The 25,286-nt window shown below is 38.3% G+C and overlaps 1 protein-coding gene across 2 annotated transcripts; it reads right to left on the reverse strand.

Annotated features, from left to right (window-relative positions):
* Positions 1-858: 858 nt before the first annotated feature.
* LOC137167904 (calpain-15-like) lies at positions 859-24,080 on the reverse strand. Of its 2 annotated transcripts, none has more exons than XM_067570250.1 (13): positions 23,547-24,080; positions 21,741-21,922; positions 15,694-16,759; positions 12,341-12,549; positions 12,020-12,203; positions 10,265-10,488; positions 10,061-10,186; positions 8,514-8,666; positions 7,921-8,082; positions 6,314-6,534; positions 5,019-5,164; positions 3,665-3,843; positions 859-2,280 (listed from the first exon to the last, which is right to left on the reverse strand). In XM_067570250.1, the coding sequence occupies exons 2-13, from the start codon at positions 21,899-21,901 to the stop codon at positions 2,148-2,150; spliced, it is 2,964 nt and encodes a 987-aa protein (XP_067426351.1). In that variant the 5' UTR covers positions 21,902-21,922; positions 23,547-24,080; the 3' UTR covers positions 859-2,147. The 2 variants fall into 2 exon arrangements, with proteins under 2 accessions (XP_067426351.1, XP_067426350.1); XM_067570249.1 differs by having other exon boundaries at positions 859-2,284.
* Positions 24,081-25,286: the final 1,206 nt, after the last annotated feature.

Below are 25,286 nucleotides of genomic sequence, written 5' to 3' on the forward strand. Positions count from 1 at the left end.
ATCTACTAACCAGTACTGCCTGTGTATCAAAGCCTGATGTATCTTATTCCTCTGTTGTTGTTCAAAAACTATTAAAAACACATCAGTGAGTCACAGCGCTGCACTGGGTGACATGTTGCTTCATCATGAAGAGTTTGGTCACGTCAGTTTGTTTAGAAACGGCTCCAAAGACTAATAACAGCATCATGATTTCAGTCTCTGGAGAGTAGTTCTGTGTAAGACAGACGCTACTGAGCATGTGCAGGAATGAAGAATGTCAGCAGATAAATCTGAGGGGTGGTGAGATGATTAATGGGAGAGGAAAGAAGAAAAAACAAAGTTCTGATACACAAATCTGTTTTCAGTTTTTGGACTTTTTCTCTAATCTTTGATTTTTGCTGAAATATTGGATCATTTGAACATTTATTGAAATGAAAGCATGTGAGAAGTTTAGAGGGAAAAATCACTATTTGGTGGAGCTGTTAACAACTCATAGACATGTGAAATGTGACCCCGACTACACACTGCTTTTTGTAAGACGTCAAAAGCCAAAAAGGTTGGAAACCACTGGTTTCATCTTTAACAATGTGTTGTATTTTAAAAGCTTGTTATATTATCCATTGTGTTAAATCTTCATCTGAAAAGTAACTAAAGCTGTCAAATAAATGTAGTGGAGTAGAAAGTACAATATTTCCCTCTGAAATGTAGAAAGTAGCATCACATGGAAATACTCAAGTAAAGTACAAGTACCTCAAAACTGCACTTAACTACAATACTGGAGTAAATGTACTTAGTTATTAAGAAACCTGGTTAAATCTACAGAAGTCAGTAAAACTTACTTTATAACCCCTCTGATATAACAGACGAGCTGAAGCGATGAAGAGCTGTACATGTTTTAATTGATGAAGCATCATAACAGTTTTCAAACATTTGCATAGTTTTTTTATGATCTCTAACAATATTCTGGTGATTTTGGATGAACGCACATAAAACAGTTTTTGTCCTCTGTGCGAATCTTAAAAGTGAAACACCACAAGAATCCAGCATAGTTTGAAGTTTATAAAGTGCTAATGCAACCTCACAGCGAGTCTCTGCTGCGTTTCTAAATCTAAAACACTATTTCAATCTAAAATACTTTATTTAAACATCCTAAAACTGCAGTATGACTGAGTAATACTGAGGAGAATAAATATTCTTGTCTTGGCAGCCAGCTGAGACACATCTAACTAACATCATTACTTCTAGTCATCTATCACCAGTGCAATTAAGACAGTTTGGACCTGAAGACCATCCTGTGATCTGACATGTAAAATATTAAAGTGCATCATGTGTTTCTTTGTGAAGGGACGAGCAGCTTCTTCTTTGTGACTGAGACTTTTCTTGGAGTCGGAGCTGCTCTGGAGACAGAAATGAACGATCTCACTTGTTGGAAGACACTTCAATTAAAGGACGTGTTCACAGTTTCTCAAATGTGTCTCAAAACAACAGCCAGGAGCCCGAACGAACAGTGAAACGTGTTTTTTTTGCACCTGACTGTGAACCTGCTGCTACTGGACGTAATCAAGTAATATTAAACTCAGTGTGAGTGTCAATCAGCGGCCACACAGCAGACATCAAAGCTACTATAAGTCTTCAAATCTTATTAATGGAGCAATAATTTCCAAAATGACCACCAGCAGACTTATTAGAGGGCCTCAAGTTACAGATTGACTCTGTATTTCTGGAGAGAAGTTGATGCCTATTGAAGGGGAGCCAGTTGGAGCAGCTAGCGGCCGTTGGCGACACGTTAAGGTTCTTCCACATTGGCTGAAACTCTCTATAAAGCTCCATAAAGCACAGTAGAGCTGAAAAGATCTATTATAGCCACATTAAGCCATAAAATCTGCACTGCTGTTTTGTACGGCTTATTAAAGCTTAATTCAACCAGTGAGATTATTTCTGTCTCGGAGGAGCTCTGCCTGCTCACTAAATCCAAAGGAAACTTTCCAACAAAGTCAAATGAGCTCAACAAACAAGCCGAAGTGTTGGACTGTTCCTTTAAAGAAGCTGCCTCCGTGTTGAGATCCTGATCCCAGACAACCAGCGGGGTTCCTCCGACCGGTCGAGCTCCTCCCGGGACCCCAGCAGTCAGAGGGGTCGAGGCTGATGCAGACCTGCTGTCTCTGGACTCAGAGCTGGACTGTGTGTCGCTTTGGAGGGACTCCAGTTTCCCAGAGAAGCCTGGACGGCTTTACGGTGAGCCAGTCTGTGTGTGATGGAGAATCCGGCGTTTCCCTCCAGCTGGGACAGAACCACCAGTACCTGTCTGAGAGAGAAACACACCTGCATCACATCCACCTCACTTTAAAGGATAAGTCTGCTGATAGTCTAGATCTTTCTCCCGTGTTCACATTTATTTCCTCCTGTTTGAGTAATGTTTGCTGCAAAAAGTGTCACAGTCTGTAGGCCTCCACAGTGACGTCTTCAATTAGCTTTTTCTGTCCAAAAGCTACAGATATTTAATTTACTGTCACATATGACAAAGTAAATCCTCATGTTTTCTTGTGAGGAAGCTGAAACTTGACAATATTTGGCTTTTTTTGCTAAATGAAAGTTCATTATTGGTCCTGAACAAGTTGTTTCTGATAGAGCCGAGTCTCTGCGATCTCTGTCCTCACATCTCAGCACACATGCAAAACAAGAAATCCAGGTGTCACCTTTGACCCTGCATTCAGTCATCAGCTGTAGTTTTTTTCACAGGTCGACGGTGATCTGGAGACAGTTTTACTGCTTTTATTACCTCACGTCTCGACTTCTGCATCTCCCTTCATGTGGGAGTCAGTCAGTCATCCCTCTCTGGTCTGGATGTGGTTCAGAATGAAAACTAACCCTAACCCACTATTGTGGGTCGGGAGGGGAGGGAACCTTTGTTAGCTACAGGGTGATCAGTATCTCAAACATCCAGTCCAATAATGGATTTTTCAGCAAACTAATTGAATAAGTATCACCACAGTAAATGTTCAAACAGTCTCCTATCTGTTAAGTTGAAAGGTATCGGTATCGTCAAACAGTTTATTATCATGAAGATATGTATTCAATCTGCTCATTTGAGAAAATGAACACAACTTTATTTGATCTTAATTGCTTGAAGAATCCCTAATAATCATCTGCCCTGTTGTCAATTATGTTTTGACAGATCAATATTAGTATCAGCTTTTACGGAACGTTTTAAATCTGTTGCCCCCCTCACGTTATGGTGGGATATATTATTATGTTATTATACTTTGTTATTTTGTCTTGTTATTGTAACAAATTCTGTTATGTTTTTTCTTTGGAAATAAAAACAATTGATAACAAAAAAAAAACCTTCAGAGAATCACTGTTGAGTCTCTTCAATTTTTAACAGCATGATAAAATTGTTAACTTTGTATTAACTGAGTATTTTACATGTTTCTGTAAAGCTCTTTGTTTTTAAATGTGCTCTATAAATGAATTTGACTTTTTGCTTGAAAGACGCCTGAAAAAATTATTCAGTCTCCAGTTTGTTTGATAAAATATCCAGCTGCTGTTTGCTGTTTTAGGAAATTACTGAACCTTTTTTAAAAATGAAACTATATATGCATCAGCTGTTTTTAAAGCCCTTCAGTAAGAACCGACGGGCTCGGAGTAGAGAAAGGAGGAAAGTACAAAGATGTTTAAAGCGAACCTGTGCAGAGGAGGGATGCTGTCGATGGTTTTGAGGCTGCTGCGTGTCGACACCACGTTGAAGCTGTCGCTGCAGTCGCAGGACACGTGCAGGTGATGTCTCGGGTGTCTGTTTTCCACCATGACGATGAGTCCTGCCCAGCCGTGCGTCAGGTAGTAACAGGTCATCCCCTCTCGACCCTGACGGAGACGACACGTGTTAATCTCAACCACAAACATTTAAAACATCCTCATCAGGGATGTTTTCACTTCCTGAGCTGCAGCTGATACATGACTGTGTTATTTATTTTATGTATTTCTAATGGACTTTGTACAATATTACACATAAATTAGATTTAGATTCAATTAGATTCAGCGTTGTTATTGCATGCAGAAGGTAACAGCACAACAAAATGCAGTTAGCATCCATTAACAGTAGCTAGAAACCAGATATAAGTAGATAAATAAGATGAACAAAACAGTACATACAGTAGAATGAGTCAGACATATTATATAATATAGATAACATTAATTATGTTGTGTACAACATATGTACACTGAATATTGTCTATGTTAATGGTAAATATTGATAGAGTGCAAGATAAATGTCGCTATTTGAAGAATACGGAAGCTCAGAAGAGTAAATGACTGTAATTATTTTATTTTAATATCTTGAGATTGTGATCTCGCAAAAATGGCTTTTATTTTTTCTAAAATAATTATACTGTTCTCGTTAACTCTGTTAAACTCTGATAAATTTAAACTTGTTGTATTTCACATATTCCAGTAGAGAAGTTATTTTCAACACTAAAACAAGATACAGGAAACTTGATTCTTTAAAGTTTTACAGAGAAAATGTAGAAAATCGGTGGCGCGATTGTAGCATCAAAAACAAATAATTGCAAACTGAATATAAAATAATCTTTTTATAGGAACAAATGTTCTCATTTTACAGCTATAAGAGGGTCTGAAGTGCCAAAATCTTTTATCAAAATGACCTGAAATTTTCTTGCTTTTTACACCCACAAGAACATCTCATTATGCAATCAGCAGTGAAACATTATTTTAAATATCAGTTTTTAATCTAATAAGATGAATCCTGACAAATTCAAATACATTTGCAATTAAATATTTATGAGTAAAATAAGCAGAGAATAAACCAAACAAAAAGACTCTTATGATGCGTTCAGGAGCTTCTCGTAAACACTTTTACCGGCAGGATTTTGCCCTTGAAAAACATAAAGTTGTAAATTTCAGTTGTAAACTCGGCAAGAGATCGAGTGTTAACGAGTTAAGAAAACAATTAGTGAGCTCAGAGACTGATTGGATATAAAACGGACCCAGCAGTGATCTAATGAAGTTTAATGCGTTGTTACCTCGTGTCTCTCTCCTCTGGTCTCCGTCAGCTGGATGATGGCGTCGGCGATGGTCGTGTTAACGGCCGTCACTTGTTCCACCATCAGCAGTCTGGAGCTGTAGACGGCCAGCATGTAACCAGACGCCTCCGATCTCACACCGCTCACTGAAAAGACAAAACAACAGATCTAAAAAAAACTGCAATGATCAGACAGTAGAAGGAAAGACTTTAAACAGGTCGGCTTATGGATGACGGACCCCAGTTATCAAACCAATTAAGGAAAATTTGACCCAGTAAAACGTTAAGAAATGACGTCATTATAGTTTTTCTGGGTTTGTGTGCAGAATATTTATATGTATGTTAGAGTTTTATGTGGTGCAAGAGAAAGAAAAAGATGTCTTTATAATTTAAAGTAAAATAATAATTATTTTTATAACTCTACAGTCTGATCAGTCAGTGAGTAATGTGTTGGTTGTGGCTCGTAGTGATGAACCTACAGAGAATTATCAGAGACTCTGCAGCTTTACGGAGCTTTATAGTGAGTTTCAGCTCATTGTTTATCTATCCGGCTGTAACTTTACTGTTCTGGTTCACTCTCAGCATCTCATAGCGTCGTTTTCAGAGAAAAAGCTGTAAAAAGACACTGTACACTACCTGCTCAGCACCAAACGGCAAACAGACACAGTTAGCTGTAGACTAGCTGGTGAACATAGTGGAGCATTTAGCAGCTAAAGAGCCAGATATTTCCCTCAGGAGTTGGTGGAGAGTAAAAACAGAGCTAAAAGAGAGTGAATATTGGAGTCATCACTTGCTAAAACTCACTTTTATAAAAAAGACTTTTCTTAAATTGTAGCTATTGTTCTTTATCCAGTTCTAGTCTTATTATCTATGACTCTCATTGTTTTACTGTTTCATTCTGTGTTGTGTTTTTAGCATCTCTACCTTAAACTGTTTGGAAAAGTGCTACAGAAATACTGTTATTACTATTATTAAGTGATGTTCCTCAGTATATATTTCTGCATCTTTAATGTCTTTTAAATCTCTTCTTAAAAAATCCTTTGATCGGAAATCTTTTATGAATGTTTAATATGTTGCTGTGTTTTATTATCCAACTTCTGGCACTTTATATTTTGTGTATCTTCATTTTATTCCTCTGTTTGCTTTCCTTTTTGTTTTTAATTGCTGTTTTTTATTTTTTCTTTCTGTAAAACACTTTGTAACTTTGTTGACAAAAGTTCTATATAAATAAAGTTTATTATTATTATTATTATTATTATTATGATAAAATAAGCAGCCTGATTCTGGGGTTCTTACTGGTGCCCTCTGTGACGGCGCTGTGCCAGTGGTTGAAAGCGCAGCAGAGCACAGCGTATTCGCCCGGTTCCAGCATCACGTCGCAGCCCACGAACCTCCTCACCGAGCGCCGGCTGTGGGCCAGCAGGCGGCCCAGCGTCAGAGTGCCGCAGCTGTCGTACGCCACTCGAAACACCAACACACACAAATCCAGCAGGTGGCTCTCTGCTGTGTCCCACCGCCTGACGCCACCAGAGAGAGAAACACATTCAGGATGTTTAGTTTAAACATGAATCAGTCTGAAGTCACTTTCACTCATTCTTTGGTTTCTTCATGTATCTCGGAGGCAGCTGACTAAACAGAAATGACTATTTAAAAAGGACACATATTCTGCACATTTCCAGCTCTATATTTATATTCTGGGTCTCTACTGGAATCTTTTCCGGTTAAAAACTCCTTATTTATCTTGTACTGGTCCTTTATGCAGCCCCTCAGTTCAGCCTCTGTCTGAAACAGGCCGTTTTAGCTCCTGTCTCTTTAAGACCCCGCCTCCTGATGAGCCCACTCTGTTCTGATTGGTCAGCTTCAGGAAGCTTCCTCCGGCTCCGGAGGCTACGTAAACAAACTACAATAGCAGGATTTCACTTCTTTTTCTCCGTCTTTACTCCAAATGTCAACTTCTCAAATCCATCCGTACATGTTGGAGCTGAATCACTTCTGAAATATGAGAGTGAACAACACATGGAAACACCTTAGCAACCAAGGTTACAGAACGGACAGCTGTTTATGGACATGAGTGACGAGCCAATGTCATCTCATCAGCAAGGTAGAAAAAAAAACGTCCCAAACGAAGCGTTCAGGTTGAAGCCCTGAGTTTTGTCTTGCAGGCAGCATTTCTACTGCATTTTTGGAACTTTGTTTAACATCCAACATCAGAACAGGAAATAAATAACAGAAAACCACAAAAAGCAGAACATGTCTCCTTTAAGAGTCACTTTTTGACCTTGTTTGTGACAACAAATATGATTTTAGTGACATTATTTAACAAGACTCAAAGTCTAAAACTTCTCTAGTGTTCATTACACTCAAGAAAAGAACATACAGCATATTGATGATTTAAGTACTCTTAGAACTTTTTCTGTAAAACGGTTAAAAGTGTGAAGTTTGTCCTGAGAGCAGCACTGTTCATCCTCTTTACATTCATGCTCTGTGACGTATACAAACGTTTCATCCTCTGCGGAGCATGAATGCACTTAGTAAATGACTTTTAGATTTTGACGTTAGACATTTCTTTGGTACGAATTGATGTCTGGCTATATGTGTATTTTCTTCCTCTTAAAGGACAAGTTCACAATTTTTCCAGTGTTCAATGTTCATTTGGGCTCCTGCATGTTGACAAAGACACACTTGAATAACTGTGAACGCGTCCTTTTGTGGTTCCCTGCTATCTTTATACTGCAAGTGTTTATTTAACTTTATCAATAATCTCCATGCAGACAGAACATAACTCCAGCAGCCTACAGCACATCTATAAATATCCTTTAACACTAATACAGTATGTTGATTTCTTGGCTTTTGTGTGTGTCTGTGTGTGTGTGTGTGTGTGTGTGTGTGTGTGTGTGTTGTACCTGCTGCCCTGCTGGAATAAAGCCAGCTCCATGGCCGTTCTCTCCAGCACCGTCATCGACACCACTGTCAGCGGGACGTCGGCTCCGCGGGGGAAAACACCCGGGACCCGAACCTCCTGCCAGTCTGAATGAATCTTACAGATATCCACTGAGTCAAAGTACCTGCCAGAGTCAAACACACACTCACAGACATGTATGAATGCATAAACACACACAATGCGGCTGTGCACAAGTGTTTGTTTCCTTTGAATTCATGTATTAGTGGAGTGTATGGAGGTAAAAGTGTGTTTTTACAATATAGGGATGTTCCTTTCGTACAAATCAAACCATTTGTTTTTCTAAATTAAAAAATGTAGTTTTTAAATGTCTAAACAAATAAAATATTCAAAATTATAATAAATAAATTGTCAGTATTCATAAAGTGCTGTGTGTCATTATTATTATGGTCAAGCTAATAAAACGCTTTGAATGTGACTAAAGTGAGCGATCTGAGTATATCACATAGTTTGGACTGCGAATGTAAAATAAACAGAATTTCAGCAGCTTCAATCAATAAACGCTTGTTGTAGTTTTGTGACTCCTGATCCACCAACCTGATGAAATCCCAGAAGTCCATCCAGAACAGGCCGTCCTCGGCTCGCTGGGCGCAGAGCTCCTTCTTTAGGTGTGGAGGCCAGTTCGGCCAGTCGTCCGCCCACGGTCCGGTCCAGGAGAACCGACCCCACGGGTTCCTCAGCTGCACTAACCTGAAACAAGATGGTAGATACTGCAATATACTGTATGCATTATAACAAATACTTCTCAAAATACAGTATGAATGATTCAACTTATAGTTAAGAAGTTATATGCAGCAGTGAAAGAAGAACTCAGAGCCTTTACTTCAGTAAAAGTACTAATACAATGATGTAAAAATACTCCAATACAAGTAAAAGTCCTGCATGAAAAATCCTACAACAGTAAAAGTACATAAGTATTATGAGCTTGATGTAGTTAAAGTATTGCAGTAAAAGTACATAAGTATTATGAGCTTGATGTAGTTAAAGTATTGCAGTAAAAGTAGTGGTTTGGTCCCTCTGACTGATATATTATTATATATGACATCATTAGATTATTAATAGTGAAGCATCAGTGTTAGAGCAGCATGTTACTGTTGTAGCTGCTGGAGGTGGAGCTAGTTTACACTACTTTATATACAGTTAGCTAGTTTAGTCCAGTGGTTCCCAACCTAGGGGTCGGGCCCCTCCAAAGGGTCAGCAGATAAATCTGAGGGGTGGTGAGATGATTAATGGGAGAGGAAAGAAGAAAAAACAAAGTTCTGATACACAAATCTGTTTTCAGTTTTTGGACTTTTTCTCTAATCTTTGATTTTTGCTGAAATATTTGGTGAAATACAAATACCTCAAAATTGTACTTAAGTACAGTACTTGAGGAGTTACTTTCCACCACTGGCTATGTGTGAGGTAACATTATAGAGATTTTAAATTTAGGAAAAATAGAACGCTGGTATCAGAAGAGGAGTTTTAGGATCTGTATTGAGGGAGAAAAAGTCAGATTGGTCAGATTTTCCTCCTCAGCGTGTTTTTACAGATGTGTAAAACGTCGTATAAAACCTTCTGTGTCTCTAGAAGGAGCTCTGTGAAAATCTGAAAAATAACCTCAAGTGATGTCACCAATCTCCACTGTTCAGTAATTGAGTTGAGTTGCATTATGGGTAATGTAGGCGCCAGTTTTTGCATTGATTTTCATCAACTGTCTGTGGAAAAAAGGATCAAAAGACGCACAGAAAGTTCTCAGACCTCCTGCAGCATAATCCATCTCTGCTGTCAAACCAGCTGCCCTAAAAAATATGTGATTAAACATACTGTATGTCACACTATCACCCTCTTAAAACCTCAGAAGCAGTGTCTCTGGGTGTATTTTGGTGAAATGATGACACGATGATGTGGAAGAGCGTATGGATGGTGACACTAAAAGGATTTGGTGTGTGGCAGCACTTCAAGGCATGTTTGGGCTGTTTTCTGCTTCCATTAGCGGAGGAAGAAAGCAATGATGACTATTCAACCTACATGTACACTTTGCACTGCAGAAAAGCTGAATCTTCAATCACAAAATAGGCGACAAAAAAGCCGTGAACGCTCACCTGTGACTGTCCACATCACGCACATCGAGGACAGAGTAGGCGTGTCGAGGACGTAAACCCAGAGACTCGTACTCCGTGTCGTCCACCTTCATGTTACCTCCTCCGCAAGATGCACCCATGAGGAAACTAGCAGCACCAAAGAGAGTTAGGATTAGTATAGACCTGTTATCTCCCGTCGGATCGGTTCTCTTCCCTGATGCTCACCCTGCTTCTTTAGAGCTCAGCATTTTGGCCCAGATGAGATCTGTGTCAATGGGGTCCTCCTTGGGGTTGGTGGTGCTGACCTGGAGGGCCAGCGACTCGCAGGGGGCCCCGGTCAGCGTGGAGAGGCCCTCGATAGCGCGGCCCGCCTGCAGAGCAAAGTAGGAGCCGTGGAGCTTGGCCAGCGCTTTTTCAATCAGAGCCACCCAAAGCTGCTTCCGCTGCGCCTGGTGACGGAAAATGACAAGAAAAAGGATCAAGAGAAAAAGCCTCAGACAAGAAACACTCATACGAACGAGATCTGTACTCTTAATCTGAGGTACAAACAAAATTCAAGAGCGGTTCCAACCTGTAATACGAGTCATTAACAGATACAGCAGTCACTCATTTCACCTGAAATCATAGTGCATTAAAGGACATGTTCACAATTATTCAAGTGAGTCTATAAACAGCAGTCAGGTGTCCATAGTAACAGTGAAAGAGGTTTTCCTCGCTGTAATCATTCCTCCTGTTCATACTGGATATTAAAAGATCCTTCAAATGTGCTTTCAATGGAAGTAATGGAGGCCAAAATCCACAGTGTGTCCACACAGTCATTTAAAAGTTGATGTGAAGTTGATCTGTTGAGCTGCAGGTGGAAGTATAGTAACAAAAAGAGGGACTTTGGCTTTAAAAAGACTGTAACATTGAAAGATGTCTACTTGATTTGACTCATTTGGACGACTGACTGTTGTTTCAAGACTGACTTGAAAAATAGTGAACTCGTTGTTGAATCTAAACACATTTCTAGTTTAAATATGATTAACTAAAATAAAACATTTTAATAAGACAAAACTTAATGCACAAATTAATTCACCAGAGACTGTAAGCTAGGCTAACTGCTAACCCGTATAAACCAGCAGTTTCAACAACCATGTTGCCTGATGTTCTCTGGACAGCAAATTGGATTATAAACTTCCATCAGTGCTGCTCACTCGCTGACATGCAAGAACTGAGACATACTTTTCTCTCTAAATGTACTTTTATACACTGTGCTGCTAACTGCTCGTTCTTTTTTTGTTTTGTTTTGTTTTTTCTCTTGGGATTTATATGTTTTTATCTTTTTTTATGAGGGAATGTTTAGATATACAGTACATATTTATCCTTTCTGTTGTTGTTGCACTGCTGTGGGAGGAACAGCATTTTGTTTTTTGTTTGCAAATAAACAAGAAAATGACAATAAACTAAATCTTGAATCTTGAATCTTGAATATCATCATTATAGCTGCCAATTTACTGTTTATTTTTTTTTACAGCTGCTCAGTGTCTCCCTGTCCAGCATCATGTTGTGTTGCAACTGACAGTGTAACATCAGCTACTGTAGGCTGTAATAGTCTCTCCTCTAATATCTGTGTGACGTCACATGATGCCTCTCATATGAGTCAGAGCGCTTTGCTTTAGAAAGATGTTTTTTTAGCATCTAACTTCATGTCAAAGTGTTTCCTCTTTATTTATGTTACACTATGATGACACATCGTAGGTAGCTGCACTATTAAGTACAGTGTATTTTTTCCTGTATCACTGTATTTTGCATTTACTGTCACCACTCTAGGTTCATCTTGTATCAACATATGAAAAAGCAGTAGTAGTTAAGTGTTAAAAAAGCACCTTTTTGCCTTCAAGTTTCATTCTATACATTGTTTTGAAGCACAAAGTCATTTTTGGTGTAATTAGGCGACATATTTACTGCAGATTTAGTGTTTAGAGTTGTATGTTTGACCTGAGAGAAGAGGAGGTGGCTGTTCTCGTCACATGGCAGCATGTCGTCCACGAGCACTGTGGTCCACGAGCCGTCTTTGCAAAGTCGCACCTGATAGGCTCCCTCAGGACACATCGACCGGGTCACCATCACTTTCTCCACCAGCTCAGGACGTTCAGCCAGAACAGCCAAGGCACTCAGGAACCTGATCCCCCAAAACATGAATCCATCTGGGGTTTAAAAGAATACAGCTGCTGTCCTCTGCAAAGGAGCCAGAAACTCTACAGCTGCAGGGTTCAAATGTAAGAACATCACATGTATATATATTTTGAGTTGGCTCACCAGCAGTTACCCAGAAGTCCCTGCAGGATGTCTGATGGGCGCAGTGTGCGGAAAACAGACCACTTAACCCCACGCTCTCTGAAGTTGCAGCAGTTGATTTCTTGAGGGCGAAGCCACTTTTTGACCCGTTGTTGGACGCTGTCGTCCGCTGGGAAGCCAACGGACTTTGGACCTGGAGGGAAGCTGTCATCCACAAACGTCACTGCGTTCTGGGAGACGGGTTGAAAAGTTGATAGAAAACAGCAGGACATCAAGTTCAACTTTCTTTTACAATTTAATTCCACAGGCTGCTTCAAATCCATGATCCACTTTCAGAGACTCTAAGACCAAGAAATTAATTGTTTATAGTGAATGGTTAGATTTTGCTCTTTTAGGGATCTTTTATTCTTTCAGAGTTCCTTAAAGACCAGAAACTTCTGATTCAGTTAGCTACCAAACACATATATGACATTTGATCTTAGTTCAATGGTTCAATTTATTGATCCATAAGAAAAGTACAGCGCTCCCGTCCTAATCAACCAACGCTGATTACTGAAATGCAGTAAATAAATTACCACAAATGAACCATCCGTGAAAACAACATGAAAATAAAAAATTCATAAAAAATGTAGAAAAAACAAGCAATAATATCAAAGTTAAATCGATTAAATCCCAATTTACCTCCTTACAAAGTTCTGGTTCTACTTAAAGTTGATCAGAAGTGTCAGATTATAAAGGTTATAAAGGTCGTAAAGGTTATAAAGGTTATAAAGGTTGTAAAGGTTATAAAGATTGTAAAGGTTATAAAGATTGTAAAGATTGTAAAAGTTATAAAGGTTATAAAGATTGTAAAGATTGTAAAGGTTATAAAGGTTGTAAAGATTGTAAAGATTGTAACGGTTATAAAGGTTATAAAGGTTATAAAGGTTTTAAAGGTTATAAAGGTTGTAAAGGTTATAAAGGTTATAAAGGTTGTAAAGGTTGTAAAGGTTGTAATGGTTGTAAAGGTTATAAAGATTGTAGAGGTTATAAAGGTTATAAAGGTAGTAAAGGTTGTAAAGGTTATAAAGGTTATAAAGGTTGTAATGGTTGTAAAGGTTATAAAGATTGTAGAGGTTATAAAGGTTATAAAGGTAGTAAAGGTTGTAAAGGTTATAAAGGTTGTAAAGGTTATAAAGGTTATAAAGGTTGTAAAGGTTGTAAAGGTTGTAATGGTTGTAAAGGTTATAAAGATTGTAAAGGTTGTAAAGGTTATAAAGGTTATAAAGGTTGTAATGGTTGTAAAGGTTATAAAGATTGTAAAGGTTATAAAGGTTATAAAGGTTATAAAGGTAGTAAAGGTTGTAAAGGTTATAAAGGTTGTAAAGGTTATAAAGGTTATAAAGGTTGTAAAGGTTGTAAAGGTTATAAAGGTTGTAAAGGTTGTAAAGATTGTAAAGGTTATAAAGGTTATAAAGGTTGTAAAGGTTGTAAAGGTTATAAAGGTTGTAAAGGTTGTAAAGATTGTAAAGGTTATAAAGGTTATAAAGGTTGTAAAGGTTGTAAAGGTTATAAAGGTTGTAAAGGTTATAAAGGTTATAAAGGTTATAAAGGTTGTAAAGGTTATAACGGTTGTAAAGGTTATAAAGGTTGTAAAGGTTATAAAGGTTATAAAGGTTGTAAAGGTTGTAAAGGTTATAAAGGTTATAAAGGTTGTAAAGATTGTAAAGGTTATAAAGGTTATAAAGGTTGTAAAGGTTGTAAAGGTTATAAAGGTTGTAAAGATTGTAAAGGTTATAAAGGTTATAAAGGTTGTAAAGGTTGTAAAGGTTATAAAGGTTATAAAGGTTATAAAGGTTGTAAAGGTTGTAAAGGTTATAAAGGTTGTAAAGGTTATAAAGGTTGTAAAGGTTATAAAGGTTGTAAAGGTTATAAAGGTTATAAAGGTTGTAAAGGTTGTAAAGGTTATAAAGGTTATAAAGGTTGTAAAGATTGTAAAGGTTATAAAGGTTATAAAGGTTGTAAAGGTTGTAAAGGTTATAAAGGTTGTAAAGATTGTAAAGGTTATAAAGGTTATAAAGGTTGTAAAGGTTGTAAAGGTTATAAAGGTTGTAAAGGTTATAAAGGTTGTAAAGGTAGTAAAGGTTATAAAGGTTATAAAGGTTATAAAGGTTGTAAAGGTTATAAAGGTTGTAAAGGTTATAAAGGTTATAAAGGTTGTAAAGGTTGTAAAGGTTATAAAGGTTGTAAAGGTTATAAAGGTTGTAAAGGTTGTAAAGGTTATAAAGGTTATAAAGGTTGTAAAGGTTATAAAGGTTGTAAAGGTTATAAAGGTTGTAAAGGTTGTAAAGGTTATAAAGGTTGTAAAGGTTATAAAGGTTGTAAAGGTTATAAAGGTTATAAAGGTTATAAAGGTTGTAAAGGTTGTAAAGGTTATAAAGGTTATAAAGGTTGTAAAGGTTGTAATGGTTATAAAGGTTATAAATGCCTTGCTGCTGCTGTGTGTGAATATTACTGGATGTTTCTGTTAGCTGGTGGCCAAACGGCTGATGAGCCACTAATGATGAGGCATGAATCCAGACGCAGCTTCAAGCCTCCACCTGAACTAATGCTACCATCCATTTTTTGTATATCTATATATATTATTATATATATATTAGTGGTGGCAATACCGATAATTTTCATTTTTCTCCATTCATCGATTAGTTGTTCGATCCATAAAATGTAAGAAAATGGTGAAAATTTTCAATCACTTTTTCCCAAAGTCCAAGATGACGATGTCTTGTTTTGTCCACAGCCCAAAGATATTCAGTTTACTGTCAGAGGACTAAAGAAACCAGAAAATATTCACATTTAAAGGACGGGTTCACAATATGTGTGTCTTAAACCAACAGTCAGGTGTCTATATGAACAGTGAAAGAGGTTTTTCTCGCTGTAATCATTCCTCCTGTTCATACTGGATATTAAAAGATCCTTCAAATGTGCTTTCAATGTAAGTGATGGAGGCCAAAATCCACAGTGTGTCCTCACAGTCATTTAAAAGTTGATGTGAAGCTTATATGAGGCTTCAGCAGTCTGACTAAGTCATATCAAGTGGATATCTGACACATTTACAGTCTTTTTACACAGAAGGAGGACTGTGGATTTTGGCCTCTATCACTTATATTGAAAGCACATTTGAAGGAGATCTTTTAATAGTCAGTATGAAGAGGAGGAATGATTACAGCAGGAAAACCTCTTTCACTATTCATATGGACACTTGACTGTTTTTTTAAGACAGACATGAAAAACTGTGAACCCATAATCAGAAAATTTGGGCTTTTTTTGTTTAAAAATAATAACTAATGGTTGCAGCTCATTTCTCAGCAGATAGTCAGTCTGAGCCGTATACGAACCTGTCTGCAGAAGCTGACGATGTTCTCCCACAGTTCTTTGGCCTCTCCTTCATCACTCTGTCGCAGCGCCTCCACCAGCATGCTCTCCTTCCTCTTCGGGGACAGCGCTGGTCGCAGCTGGGTGGCGTGTTGCTGAGGAGTGTGACAGGCCAGGCAGTGTTTGGCTTTGACCTTGTTAATGAGAGTGCAAGCAGGACACGACCACTCCTCCGTCCTGTTAACCACGCAGGGTGGGAACGACACGGAGGCGCCTGATGCAGGTGACAGCGGAGACATCTCCTCCTTCAGGATGCTGAGCCGCCTGCTGGGCAGCAGCTCTGGCTGTGCAGACAGATGTGAAACAGAGAGTGATGAGGGAGAAGGACTGATGTTATGTGTCTGGTTGAGGCAGACGTCTGGAGGCGGCACCTCTCTGCGACTGCAGGGGACGGGATTGTTATGACTGAGCGCTGAGGAGTGTGTTTGCGGATGTGAGGCTTCCTTCGGTAAACACTCTCCTCGGGTTGATATGGAGAGTGATAGAGCCCCCGCTGCGGCTTCTGGCTGCTGTGCTGCCGTCTGTCTGCAGACTTCAGGCATGAGCAAGGCCTCAGCAGGGATCTGAGGGAGAGACAGTTTACGTGGTCCGCCACAAGCCGAGCAGGACATGGAGGTAGGAGTGTTCTGCAGAGTGCACCTCAAACAATCCCAAACCAGGCTGCTGCTGTCTGCATCTCCCCCCTGTTTTCTGTTCTGCTGCCTGCACTGTTCTGTCGACAGTGTCTGGGAGGGCCTCAGGGGCCCGGAGCAGCTGCTGGAGCGCTGAGGCCGAGGCTGCTCTTCAGAGGAATCCGGCGTTCCAGAGTAGCCGCAGAGGGAGCAGGACACACTGTCGCGGGGGTTGGCCAGCGTGCAGCGTGGGCAGGACCAGCCCTCCCTACTGGTCCCCTGACACATCCAGCGGGTGTCAGATCTCCGCCGAGGGGCTTCACAGATGGAGCAGCGGGGGGCCCCGGCGGCGTTGAGGAAGGTGCAGCAGCCGCATGCCCACTGGCTCCTCTGCATGGGCATCGAACCAGAAGAGAAACTGGACAGAAAACACACAACATGTTTGACCTCAAATCATCATCCTGGACTCATTCAGCACATCTTATATTACTGATTCACCTTCCAATCCTAAAGTTACAGATAGTAAGATATTGTGTAAAGTATTCATTTATTATACACATATAATAAATATACAGTTAATTTTGTTTAATATTCAGGTACATTTCTGCCTTGTCTAATACTCTGTTCAATACTAAAATTACTGGACCTGAGCTCATTAGTAATTACAGCCCAGAGAGGTGAAGTATACACTCCATTTAATAAAATCCTCCCCAAATCCAAATTAATGAAGCGTGGGAAAGAGACGAGGCCATTCCAGCCGATCAAAGAGGAACAAGCGAGACCCTGGAGCTGAAGACTGCTGAATGACACGTTAATCTTCTTACATTATGCAAAGAAAAAACCTCCCTCATATAAAACCAGTCTGATCACAAGTGATTATAGAAGGAAGAACATTTTCTAAAGTCACGACTTTTGCCCGAAGCTTCAAATCTGAATTTTAACAGATATAAACCTGCATGAAGAACATTCTGCTGGTCTAATTTATTGTCATGCATATATTGTAGCTTCTTTAATGTCACATCTTTCATTTATTTATTATTTCATTTGTATTTATTTCATTCGATAGTTCTCTTTGCTTGTCTCTGTGCTGCTGTAACATGTGAATTTCCTCCCAGGGATCAATAAATACTTATTATAATAAATAATAAAATCTTATTATCTGATGATTTGATTACAGAACAGAGCAGTAAATTATTATTTTTATGACCTTGGAAGAGTTTTGGCATTCTTTGAGATAGTTTCTTAGAAAATGCTCTTGTTTGGGTTATTTTCTGTCATTTTGGCTTAACAACGGTCACATTTACTGAAATAATTATCACCACATATATGTGTTGATAGTAAATTTAATGCAGAATAATATCAGCGACGTCTTCAGCTGAACTCTGGTTTCAAGTGTAAAATCCCTGAAGGAGAAAAAGGCCTCTGAAGATGAAGACGAGGGAAAAAAATCCAAATATAAACGGGTGCATCGACGGTTCTTGCGTGTTTCTGTGGCTGCGGGGAGAAAATTAAAATGCATGAATATGGAAATGATAGAAGAAGCAGCACTGCAGTAACATAAACTGCTCTTCAACTGGTCCAAACACAGACTGTTAGACTGCAAACATCCACCATCTCCAGCAGTGGATTCAAGTACTGTATTCATTTTGAGGTACTTGTACTTTACTTGAGTATTTAAATTTTCTTCTACTCCGTTACACTTCTGCATTATTTAAGATTAAAGCAGCAGTTCCCAAACTTCACATAACATCAGTGTGTTGTTGTGTCTCCTTGTCATCATGTTTCTGTGTCTGTGAGTGGTTTTCATTTCAAATAAATAAAATCTAAAGGTAAAATTAGAGGTAAAATTGCAATATTTCACAAAATAAATACAAATTAATGTATCAGAAGTTTCATCTCACAGTCATTCAGATTTATATTGTGACTCTTATAAAGTCCTGAAGATCAAATAATTACAATAAAATGCTGCTTATGCACTGACTCGTCAGTATTAATAATGTACTTTATTAGTATATTACTTTTAACACTTATAGTAAATTTACCTGCTAATACTTACCTGCTGTACTTTTACTTAAGTAGGATTTTAAATGCAGGACTTTTACTTGTAATGGAGTATTTTTGCACTGTGATATTTCTACTAAAGGATCTGAGTTCTTCTTCCACCACTGATGGTTTCTTACCTTCCAGCTGTTTCAGTCCTTTGTCTCACTGTTCTACATCTAAGATTCGTGTTTCCTCGTTGTGTTCGGAGGCTCGGACTGTAAATCAGGCCGGATTATCTGCTGTGGCATCCAGGGAGAAATTTAGATTTGAGGAGCCAGCAGCGGGACGTCTGTGTGGAGGCTGGCCCACATTTTCTAGCTGCTCCCTCTAAGTAGCTTGGCATCGAGCCTGAAGCCTCCGGCACAGTCCAACCTGGGCGGATTAATTCAGTGCAAACTGTCTCTGAGACGCAGGTGTTCCTGTTACCTGAGCTACTGGACACATCTGACATTCCTGGATTATCTCAAGTACTATGATTTTTTCTTTTAATCTGTGGTCTAAATGAATGAAACACCTCACTACTGTACTTAAATAGTTGTTATCTGACATGTTATAGACAAAATATCAAAAAAATAATCAGAAGAATATTTGATAATGAAAATAATTGTTAGTTTCAGCCCTAAAGGACTGAATTCATCGTCCATGTGACATGATTGCATCACATAATTTCTGCAGATTTGTCAGCTGCACATTGATGCTCCTGTTTTTATCCCAAAGCTGTTCTACTGGATTCAGATCTGATGACTGAACTCACTGTCATGTTTATGAAACCGGTCTGAGATGAGCTTTGCTTTGTGACATGATGCATTAACCTGCTGGGAGCAGCTATTAGAAGATGCTAAACTGTGGCCATAAAGGGATGAAAACAGTCAGCAGTAATATTCAGATAAACTCAAAACATGATCGACTGGTATTAAGGGGCTCAAAGTGTGTCAAGAAAACTGTCCCCACATTCCAGCAGCAGTCTGGACTGTTGACAGGAGGCAGGTTGGGATTTCTGGGAACAACTATGCATCTTTCCTGCCTTTGACCCCTGCTGATTTGACCTTTTTGATCCTGTCTGAATGCAGCAGCCCCTCCTGTTTTTGCCCCCTTGATTTCACCTACCTGAGAATGACCATGATGTTTTTTGTAAAACCTTATTTAAAATAGTTCTGTTTGTTTTGTTACACATCAAATGTTTATGGCAGGTTTCACAAACATTTGAAGTCATTTCCTGACCTCGTCCTGAAAACAAAATCCTTTTTTGTACATGATCGCTTCACTAAACTCAACTTTATTTATAAACAGGGTTCAAGTTAAATTTAACACACTTACAGACCTTTAATACCACGTAGAAAGCTGTTTATAATTACAGTGACCGAAGTACAAAGTCAGTGTGATGGAAAAGCAAGAAGTATTCAAATATTTTAGTTAAAGGACGAGTTCACAGTTTATCAAGTGTGTCTTAAACCAACAGTCACTGAAACCTGTTCTTCTTGCTGTAATCATTCCTCCTGTTCATACTGACCATTAGAAGATCCCTTCATAATGACCTTACAATGGAAGTGATGGAGGACAAAATGTATTTAAAGTTAATCTGAAGCTAATATGAAGCTTCAGCGTCCAAATGAGTCAAATCAAGTAGATATCTTTCAACGTTACAGTCTTTTTAGTGCCAAAGTTCCTCTTTTTGTTACTATACTTCCACCTGCAGCTCAACAGGGAAACACTGTCCGAGGAAACACAAAGAGGGAATTTGATGCTAAAAAGACTGTAAATGTGTCAGATATCCACTTGATATGACTAACTCAGACTGATGAAGCTGAATAGAAGCTTCACACAGACTTTTAAATGACTGTGTAGACACACTGTGGATTTTATCCTCCATCACTTCCATTGAAAGCACATTTGAAGGATCTTTTAATATCCAGTATGAACAGGAGGAATGATTACAGCGAGGAAAACCTCTTTCACTGTTACTATGGACACCTGACTGCTGGTTTAATGAGGGTTCTGGGTTTTACTGCAGTTTTATCCAGATAACTCAGTAAACATGTTTCTTGGAGCCTTTTCCTGATTTTACTTGTCAAACAATCCACTTCTATAGTTTATAATAAATACAGCTTAAAGGCCACTAAAGTCTGAACCCTGAAATGTTCTTGTTTGTTTGATTACAATATGTATAAAAATGATTGATTATGATGATCTATAAATGTTATAATTGCACCTTTAATATGAGCAGACTGGATGTTTCATTGATTCTACGGTTGTGTGGACGTCTCGGACTCTGATATGTGGTCGATATAAAGCGAACCTCCTCTTATTAATTATTACTGTATCTCTGTCTGATATACTGTCTATATTGTGTCCAGTGTGATTCGTCTCTGCTGCCACATTGTCCCAACCTTCATCAGATTTGGCGCCAGCCAGGAGTCGAGTTACTCACTGACAGGAAATGTAACGCTGGCGGGGAAATCCCTGGTGGTTGAACTGTAGACGGCGGTCTAGAAACGCACACACACGTGAGCTTTCCACTGGGAAGTCAGACCTGCAGACCATCTGACATCCTGCTTTGATGCTTAGAGATTCAAATATGTTTTATTAATAATAAAGAAAGCGGATCAACAGTAACATGTCGGCTTTATTGGTGGAGTTGTTTCGATCATACATTCGAAACCAGAGTCAAAAAACTCCATTTATATTTTCTCAGCAGCATCCAGATTAAAGGACAAATTCACAATTTTCCATGTCTGTCTTGAAACAACAGTATTTCTGTCACCAGATCTGCTGCTGCTGTTATGAACCTGGATGACTAAACTGCATCATGACGTAGTTACACAGCTTTGTGCCAGTTTGATGAGTTTGAAGCTTTTTGGGATGTTTGTATGTCTGAAGCAACCAGCAGCTTCACGTCTTAAAATGCTGCCGACGGCTTTTAGAAGCTACAACTGACTCTCATTCAATATGTTATTATATATGAGTCAGTGGATTTAGTTATTTAATTATATTTGTTGCTTTTACCTACCTCACTGTTTTTGTATTTTGATTTATGTCAAGTGGCTGCTGTGACAATCTATCTATCAGAATAAATTATTACAATTTTATGAAATATAATATTAGGCTTAATGGAAAAACGAGCATCTCACAGCAAAGGCCACACGTTTAATGAAGGAGGCCATTATTCATTTCTTGTAACGAGCTTCGATGCGTCAGAATCTGTTGGATGGACTGATCAATGATGTACGTTTGTTTTGCAGTAATTAGTGAGAGCAGCGTGTCACAACATCTCTGTTTCCTCAGAGGAGAATCAGAAACATCTGACTGTTCACACTCACGTTGTGTTAAAAAAGTGTGACAGACTCGTCTCGTCTTACCTGCGCTCCCGGTGCCTGCTGGGTCTGGGAAGTTGCCGAGGGATGAAGGTGCTGTGGCTGCTCCTCAGACATCCCATGATGGGGGAGGGGGGCAGCGCTGCACCCCGGGGGGCCGCGTCCCCCTCGGCCTCGTCAACGAGAGAGGAAGTGGAACTCCCCATGATGCTGCTGAATCAGGAGCCCTGCAGGATTTTATTATCATTAAAATAATACACATCAGTATTAGAACATGAAGCTTATTAAACATGTTCACAAGCAGCATCGATGTGTCCAAGTTTTCTTTTCTTTTTGTGGCAAAATTACCACAATATCTTCAATATCTTAGTTCATTTTTGACTCCATTTATGGGCAGAATTATTCAGGTTAAAATATTTATTTGGTTAAAGTTACTTTAGTTTAGTTTAACCTCAAGTTTGGGTCAAAATTGTGTTGTTAAAAAGTCCTCGTCTATTCAGTCTTCACATTCTCTTATGCAGTGACAAAAACAAGGCTTTTAGTATTTTCATATACTGTAAATAACTAAATACATTTACACAAGTACTTTACTAAAGTACAATTCTAAGGTGCATGTATTTCCATTCTATGCTGTTTCATGCTTCTATTTAACGACATTTATAAAAGGAAATATTTTACTTTTTTCATTTGTCTGACAGCTTTTCTTTACTGGATAAGATTCAACATATAAAAAATATGATTAACTTGTAATGTATTAAATTATTTTATAGATTAAACTGCCAAACGCTATAAAAATGATTTAAAATGAGCCAGTTAACATTAAAAATACTCATTACACACTAATACGCCAGTAATAATAATCCAATAATAGAACTTTTGATACTTTAAGTGACACAAATTAGACCACAGAACCAAATCTGATAAGATTTTTGCTTTTAGATGTTTTATTACAGAAAGTTTATGAAACCAAAACAGTCAAACAGTCTGTCACTGTGTTACTGATGGATGGACCCCCTTGAACCCTATCAACGACCCCTGGGGGTCCCCAAACCCCATGTTGAGAACCACTGCTGTAAGTATATTTTGATGATGACTTTTGTAAAACTATGAATGCAGGACTGATTGTATTTTTATATTTTTACAGTATATTTTGTGGTATTGTTACATCTGTCATAAAATGGATCATAAATAATTTATTGTAACACAACACTCATGATGTAAAACTGATATTTTGGACAAATATAAACATATTTTGACTGCTGGCTTCAAACTAAAGGCTTGTTTTCTGCTTCAGTTAAAAAAAATGCACATTTACAGTCGAACCAACAGCGTTCAAAGCATCAGTGACATTGTTCAGACTGTTGTCAGAGTGGGTGTATAAAGATGTGATGTATTGCTTATTTTTCCGTCTGCTGGCTTCAGCTCGCTCTCCGCTCTCACTACAGTTTTGTCCTTGAACAAGGACTTAAAGTCTCTCTGACCTCCGGAGCTTCAGACGCTCCAGATAAAGACAAACTCATTCTTACAACCTCAACATCTCACAGCATTTTTCTCCTTCTTTGTCTGGTTTGTCTTTTTCTGTCTCTAAATGAAAAAAATACCAATTGAAACATTAATAATTATAATCTTAACAATTATAATAAAATAATGTTTGTGTGGTTTGCATTCAGAATAACATGCATGCAAGTGAATTCCTCTGTACCTCAATGCAGATGTTTCCCTGCTGATACTGAAGTTCACATAGACTTTAGGTAACCTGGTGCACCTGCAGTACAGCTGGTGGCTGAGTGAGAAACTGCAGCGCAGCACGAGGACAATAAAACACACGGCAGCTGTGATCATCTGACTCACCTGACTGCAGACGGGACCGGCACCGGAGGAGGAGAGGGATGAATATTCCTGCCTGCTGCGTGAAATCTCCATGACTCCTCTTTAGTTTAAGCCCCGATATGCACAGTCACCACTGGTCCCTCCTCATCACTGCTCCTCCTCATCACTGTCAAGCTGCAGGGAGTATAAACCACTTCCTGTCACAAAATTCAATATAAAATCCCTGTTGACTAACATGAGTTGCTACTTCTTGTTTTGAGTTAAACAAAATCTGATTAATAAAAATGTAAGAAAAATATATTTCACTTTCTGCGTGTAGAAGCATCTCAAGCTGAAACGATGAGCTGATTAATCAATTAGTCTATTGACGGAAAATTAATTGGCAAACATTTTGATAATTGATGGTTTCAATCATTAAAAAAGGCAAATATTCTCAGATTCCAGCTTCTCAAATGTAAAGATTTTATATTTTTCTTTGTCATTGATGACAGTAAATTGAATATCTTCAGGTTTTATAATCTTCTGTGACCTTCCTTACCGGTATATACCAATAGAGCGACGTAAAAATACTCCATAATATATATACTTTATATACAGTTAGTTAGTTTAGTCCAGTGGTTCCCAACCTAGGGGTCGGGCCCCTCCAAAGGGTCAGCAGATAAATCTGAGGGGTGGTGAGATGATTAATGGGAGAGGAAAGAAGAAAAAACAAAGTTCTGATACACAAATCTGTTTTCAGTTTTTGGACTTTTTCTCTAATCTTTGATTTTTGCTGAAATATTGGATCATTTGAACATTTATTGAAATGAAAGCATGTGAGAAGTTTAGAGGGAAAAATCACTATTTGGTGGAGCTGTTAACAACTCATAGACATGTGAAATGTGACCCCGACTACACACTGCTTTTTGTAAGACGTCAAAAGACAAAAAGGTTGGAAACCACTGGTTTCATCTTTAACAATGTGTTGTATTTTAAAAGCTTGTTATATTATCCATTGTGTCAAATCTTCATCTGAAAAGTAACTAAAGCTGTCAAATAAATGTAGTGGAGTAGAAAGTACAATATTTCCCTCTGAAATGTAGAAAGTAGCATCACATGGAAATACTCAAGTAAAGTACAAGTACCTCAAAATTGTACTTAACTACAATACTGGAGTAAATGTACTTAGTTACTTTCCACCACTGGTTTTAAGCCTTTAGCCTGTTATTAGTCAGCAATAAAACTGTATCTTGGCCGTCAGTTGATGGTGTTCATGGTTATTTTGGAGACTGAACACGAGATGTTGCTACTTGCAGTTAATCCTTCAATCGTGCCGAATCAATCACACCTGATTGACATGTAATTTTTAATAAGATTTTTGAATGCTTATTACAAAATGTGATATCATCAATGTGAAGATGTTTCCTTTTCAGTGGTAGAAAGTTACGCTATTTACTAAAGAACTGTACATGAAATGCAGTTTTGAGATACTTTTATGCAACTTTCTACTTCTACAACATTTCAGAGGAAAATATTATATCAGCCTACTTATTGCTACATATTGCACTACATTTATTTGACAACTAGTTATTAGATTAAGGTTTTAGATTTAAAAAAACATTTAAGAACATAACAAAACACAGTATTTAAAATTAAACTAGTGTCCATTTTCGTCCATTTTGTGGCCGATTCAACACTCTGTTTACTAACTGAACAACATAAACAGTAAAGTTATCAGGACCAAGAACATTGGTGGAAAGGAACATTTAAGTACATTTACTC

Source organism: Thunnus thynnus, chromosome 17, assembly GCF_963924715.1.
Source record: "Thunnus thynnus chromosome 17, fThuThy2.1, whole genome shotgun sequence".
NCBI classification, from domain to species: domain Eukaryota; kingdom Metazoa; phylum Chordata; class Actinopteri; order Scombriformes; family Scombridae; genus Thunnus; species Thunnus thynnus.